Consider the following 6,069-nt stretch of genomic DNA (forward strand, 5'->3'; position numbering starts at 1 on the left):
CACTAAAAAAAGGGATTTTTGGTAATTAATGAAAGAGTAGGGAAAGGAAGTAATTTCTTTCTTATACTATGTCATTTGCCTAATTTTTACTAATATTTATTTAATTTGCTATTAAACACCAAAATATTTTGTTATAAAAAAATGCTTCAATGAAATGAGAAATCAAACAACCAATGGATACAAGACAAAATAAATCAAGTTCAATGAATGGAATAGATTTAAATATTTCTATTGAAGTGGATGATTCTTCCGGTGTTGCACAATATATACCCGATCTCAATATTATTGTTGATTCATTACCTAGTCCTAGTTTTAATTCAAGTAATTCAATAGATGAGCCTTCTTCAGTCAATCAAATTTCGTTTGATCTAAATACTGAGCTATCTGCAGAAGATGATATACCATTTGATTCAGGACCACAAACAACACATGAGGAGCCACATATAAACATTGGTATGCATACAATGTATTTTTTTCCAATTTTTTCAATGTTTTTTACATATCAAAAATGGCAGTTTTCGTATTTGGACAATCACATAGCACAGAAAAGATTAAACAATATTTTACAAAAATGTACGTTATGTCTTAATTCTCTAATGGACAGATTTACATATCAAAAATGGCAGATTTAAATAAATGAAAAAAAATGCTCTAAACTTATCAACTAATGTTGGTTATTTGTTTTAGTATGTCTTTTATGATGTGAATTGTCTCTAATGTGTATACTTGTGCTCTATTTTCTTAAAAATATTAAAATCATACAGATAGTAATGGTAGTGATGATGAAGAGTTGTCACAATCATCAAGTACACCAAGAGAATTAAGCAATGATAAACGTATAGCATTGTACGAAATGCTACTCGCAAAGAGTGTGAACGGCAAATTGGGACAAGGAGTACGGAAAATGGTAGCATCACATTTTTCAGTATCATTGCGGACAGTTTATCGCATTTGGAAGCAATCAGGTTATGGTACACAAAATGATGTATCCCGGAGAAAAGCAAAAAATTGTGGTCGTAAGAGGATTGAAATTGACATGAATCGTTTTCGAGAAATCCCTCTTAGAAAGCGGACAACTCTCCGGACTCTTGCTTGCTCATTAGATGTAAACAAAAGTACTTTGGGTAGACGTTTGAAAGGAAAAGAGATACAAAGGCACTCAAATACTATAAAGCCTTTTTTGACAGAGCAAAATAAGATATCTCGACTACAATTCTGCTTGTCAATGGTTGATCGTGATAGCATTCCAGATGACCCAAGTTTCATTGATATGTACAATATTGTACATATTGATGAAAAATGGTTCTACATGACTAAAAAGAAGCAGACTTACTACATGCTCCCAGGTGAAGAAGAGCAGCTGCGAAGTTGCAAAAGTAGCAATTATATACTTAAAATAATGTTTTTAGTCGCTTTAGCTCGGCCACGGATTGATGCTTTAGGAAATGTGTTGTTCTGTGGAAAAATTGGTATATGGCCCTTTGTTATACAAGAGGAAGCACAAAGAGGCAGTGTTAATCGTCCTGCAGGAACGCTAGAGACAAAACCAATAAGTGTAGTGAATAGGGACGTCATACGATCATTTTTAATTGATAAGGTTATTCCTTCTATAAAGGAAAAATGGCCAATTGGCGACTCTACTCATCCAATATATATTCAACAAGATAATGCTCGAACTCATGTCAAAATAAACGATGATGAATTTCGACAGGTAGCTTCACAAGATGGATTTGACATCCGCCTAATGTGTCAACCACCGAATTCTCCTGATATGAATGTTTTGGATTTGGGATTTTTCAGTGCTATTCAAGCCTTACAACACCAAGAGGCTCCAAAAAATATTGACGAGCTTATTAGTGTCGTTACCAATGCTTATGAAGTTTTCCCGGAACGTATTTCCAATCGCATTTTTCTGACACTACAATCGTGTATGAAAGAAATTATGCGAATTGGAGGTTTTAATAAGTACAATATTCCGCATATTAAGAAAGAAATATTACAAAGAACAGGGCAACTACCTATTAGTTTAAAGTGTGATTCTGAATTAGTAAATGATGTAATGAATCGTCTTCCCAGTTCGTTACATTAAAGTTACTGTTATATGAGAAATCCAGTGTCATCTATTTTTTCTCTTAGTAAAGATCAAAAGTTCAAGGCTCGTAGCCATAATGTAATTGGAACAGAGAATGAACGAAATTATTATGCCTACACAAAACTCATTTTCTCTTAGTAAAATTTCGGAAGTAATATTTTCAACATTTTACCAAATGTTTTTTGTAATTCTGGATCATCAAATATCTCTTCTCCTTCTTCTGGAAATTTGTCCAAATCGATTTTGCCTGCTGCAATATGCTTAATTTTTCCCTTTGAATCTTCAAATGCTTCTATTCGATCTTCATCTTTTCTTTTTAAATTTTTGACTTCAATAATTTTTGGATCTTCAATCAATATAAGTGAGCCTTCTACTTTGATAGGAGTATTAGTTGAAACTTCAACTTTATTTCTGTCCATTTTTTTAGTAAAAAAAATTGTTCAAATTTTTTACTCATAAACTAACAAAATGCTTTATGGGTAACTTAAAGGACTGTGCAACTCCCCAGGCATAATAAATGCATTTTCTGGTTCCAAAAAGGATGAACTACAGCTTTATTAGAAATTTTCAAAAAGTGTAAATAAGGGTATAATAGGAAAAAATTTGTTGTCTTTTCTTGATTTGTCAAAATGAACAAGTAAATAGGGACATCCAAAAAAGGAAATATGGACAAGTAAAAAGGGACGGAGGGAGTACTAAAAAGGGAAAGGGCCCATTCTTTTTGAAACAGACTAAATAGGAAAAAAGGTCATTCTTTTTGAAACGGAGGGAGTACTATTTAATATTTCATACATTTTCCAAAGTATTCAATTTAAGGGAACGTCACTCAAAAATTACTTCAATTACGTTTCATACCTATAGTTTGTTAATTACAATTCGTAGCTACATGTTATTGGGAGAAGAGTGGCGAGCGAGATTGGGAGAGGGAGGAGAGAGGCGAGAGAGAAAGGGCAGAGAGCGGAGAGAGCCAAATTGTATATGTATATTTATTGAATTGAATATGTATATTTGTTAAATAATTGTATATATGTAACTTGGTATAGATATATATGTATTTGTATATCCTGCGAGCAGATTGGGAGTTTGGGGATTTGTTGTTTGCTGAGTCAAGGCTACTTGAAAGGTGCACTATCATTGAAGCAGAGATTAAGGCTATTAGAATGGGGATTGTATACTGCCAACAACCCAACCTACTCCGACTGATTGTATATGGGAGGTTCCATGGGGAATCTCACTGGATATTAGACATGTACAAGGGATTATCCATAGTTGCCAAGTGGAAGTGTGCACATATTCAGAGAAGGCAATCAATTGTTAGATTTTTTCACTAATTATATATATAATTGATATACATGTATTTGTATATTCTGGCGAGAGAGATTGGGAGAGGAGAGGAGAGAGCGAGCGATATTGGGAGAGAGGGGAGAGAAGCGAGCGAGAAAGACCAGAGAGTGGAGAAAGGCTAATTGTATTTGCATATATGTCATATAATAATTGTGTGTCTGTCTGTCTCTCTGTGTGTCTCTGTGTGTGTTTGTGTGTGTAATTTGTATTTATATATGGGAAAAAGGACAAATATACCCTCAAACTATCGTAAATGGTATGCAAATACACTCCGTCGTATTTTTGGGACATTGGTGCCCCTGCCGTCCAAAAACAAGAGCATATATACCCTTTATACTAACGGAAAATACACGTGCCATAATCTTATCCACCAATCCGACATTTATCGACGGATAAAATTGTGTCACGTGTCCCTATTTAGTCTTCCATTAGAGTGAAGGGCATATATGCTCTAGTTTTTTGTCGGCAGGGGCACCAATGTCCCAAAAGTATGACGGAGGGTATCTACATACCATTTACGATAGTTCGGGAGTATAAAAGAGCATTTAAAATTAAATTATTACAGATAAAATGAGCATTTTAAATTAAATTGTTATCACATTCTTCTTGGGATTGACTTAAAAAAATAAGTCATAAAAATTGATATAGAAGAAGTGTAATATATTAAAGAAAAAAATACACAAAATCTCTCATAAACTTGTCCACGAAACTTACTTTAACTTTACAATTTACCCCCCCCCCTCCCCCTTCCCCGTTGTCCGGAGTGAATTTTATTTTCCCTTATAAAGCCATCTGACAAAAAATGTGTAATCAATTCTCTAAAAGTGCATATTATGAAGAAGAAAAAACAATACTAAGGGTGTGTTTGGTATGAAGGAAAACATTTTCCGGAAAATGTTTTCCAATTTTCTCATGTTTGGTTGGGTTAAATGTTTTGGAAAATGTTTTCCATAAGTTTTGAAGGGAAGTCATTTTTCTTAAATTTGAGGAAAATGAGTTGATTTGGAAAACATTTTCCAAAACATTTAACCCAACCAAACATGAGAAAATTGGAAAACATTTTCCGGAAAATGTTTTCCTTCATACCAAACACACCCTAAAAGTAGTTAGAATTATACACTTGGCATCTTCCTATTGGATGATATAAATTATTATTTAATTAATTAATATTTTTAAAGAAAACAATGTTATTTATATTATTTTGTTTTTTTTGTGAAAGCCTTTTTTTTATAAAAAAAAAGCTTTCACAAAAAAACAAAATAATATAAATAACATTGTTTTCTTTAAAAATATTAATTAATTAAATAATAATTTATATCATCCAATAGGAAGATGCCAAGTGTATAATTCTAACTACTTTTAGGGTGTGTTTGGTATGAAGGAAAACATTTTCCGGAAAATGTTTTCCAATTTTCTCATGTTTGGTTGGGTTAAATGTTTTGGAAAATGTTTTCCAAATCAACTCATTTTCCTCAAATTTAAGAAAAATGACTTCCCTTCAAAACTTATGGAAAACATTTTCCAAAACATTTAACCCAACCAAACATGAGAAAATTGGAAAACATTTTCCGGAAAATGTTTTCCTTCATACCAAACACACCCTAAAAGTAGTTAGAATTATACACTTGGCATCTTCCTATTGGATGATATAAATTATTATTTAATTAATTAATATTTTTAAAGAAAACAATGTTATTTATATTATTTTGTTTTTTTTGTGAAAGCTTTTTTTTTATAAAAAAAAGGCTTTCACAAAAAAAACAAAATAATATAAATAACATTGTTTTCTTTAAAAATATTAATTAATTAAATAATAATTTATATCATCCAATAGGAAGATGCCAAGTGTATAATTCTAACTACTTTTAGGGTGTGTTTGGTATGAAGGAAAACATTTTCCGGAAAATGTTTTCCTTCATACCAAACACACCCTAAAAGTAGTTAGAATTATACACTTGGCATCTTCCTATTGGATGATATAAATTATTATTTAATTAATTAATATTTTTAAAAGAAAACAATGTTATTTATATTATTTTGTTTTTTTTGTGAAAGCTTTTTTTTTATAAAAAAAAACAATAGACTAGATTGGTCTTTTATTAATCAGAAAATAGGGATATTTACATGTTTTAGGCCCAAAAGTGGCCCAAGACCAAGAAAAAACCCACTAAGAACAAAAAGAAATAAAGAAACCAAAATACAATGAAAGAAAATTCAACTTTTCCAAAACGATCCTTCATCTTCATCTTCAGACTAGGAAGCTCATCGTTGCTTTCTTCAAATCGCTGGGAAAGCCTCACCTTCACAAACTTATCGCCATATCATAGTAATCGTGTAACGCTACCAAGTACGGGTTGAAATCATTCAGACATCTAAAATCTCACAGACGTCATGATTCAAGCACCATTGAAGACTTCTTCTACTTGGGACTTGGGAGTTGCAACTATTAACTGAATGTAGAGGTAACTATTGTTTAAAGTTTTTTCTTATGACAAACTTTGACAACATTCTTTGGATTAGTTTGTGAATCTAATTACAGGTCTTGAATCTGGAATTATCCTTCGACGAGCTCCAACAAAAAAACTCAAACTAAGTACCCCAACTCCTATAATCTTCAAGTTTGTTTGTTGATT

The 6,069-nt window shown here is 31.9% G+C and overlaps 1 protein-coding gene across 1 annotated transcript; it reads left to right on the forward strand.

Moving 5' to 3' along the window:
- Positions 1–173: 173 nt before the first annotated feature.
- LOC107062720 (uncharacterized) lies at positions 174–2,089 on the forward strand. The gene is made up of 2 exons (XM_015313680.1): positions 174–453; positions 765–2,089. Exons 1-2 carry the CDS (start codon positions 174–176, stop codon positions 2,087–2,089), a joined length of 1,605 nt encoding a protein of 534 aa, XP_015169166.1.
- Positions 2,090–6,069: the final 3,980 nt, after the last annotated feature.

Source organism: Solanum tuberosum, unplaced genomic scaffold, assembly GCF_000226075.1.
Source record: "Solanum tuberosum cultivar DM 1-3 516 R44 unplaced genomic scaffold, SolTub_3.0 scf00261, whole genome shotgun sequence".
Classification (NCBI taxonomy): domain Eukaryota; kingdom Viridiplantae; phylum Streptophyta; class Magnoliopsida; order Solanales; family Solanaceae; genus Solanum; species Solanum tuberosum.

What these genes read in the sequence shown, in the direction of transcription:
- LOC107062720 (XM_015313680.1), top strand. Translation starts at nt 174, where the DNA reads ATGGATACAAGACAAAATAAATCAAGTTCAATGAATGGAATAGATTTA. An exon ending in GGAGCCACATATAAACATTG is followed by an intron (nt 454 to 764) that starts GTATGCATACAA and finishes AAAATCATACAG; the next exon opens with ATAGTAATGGTAGTGATGAT.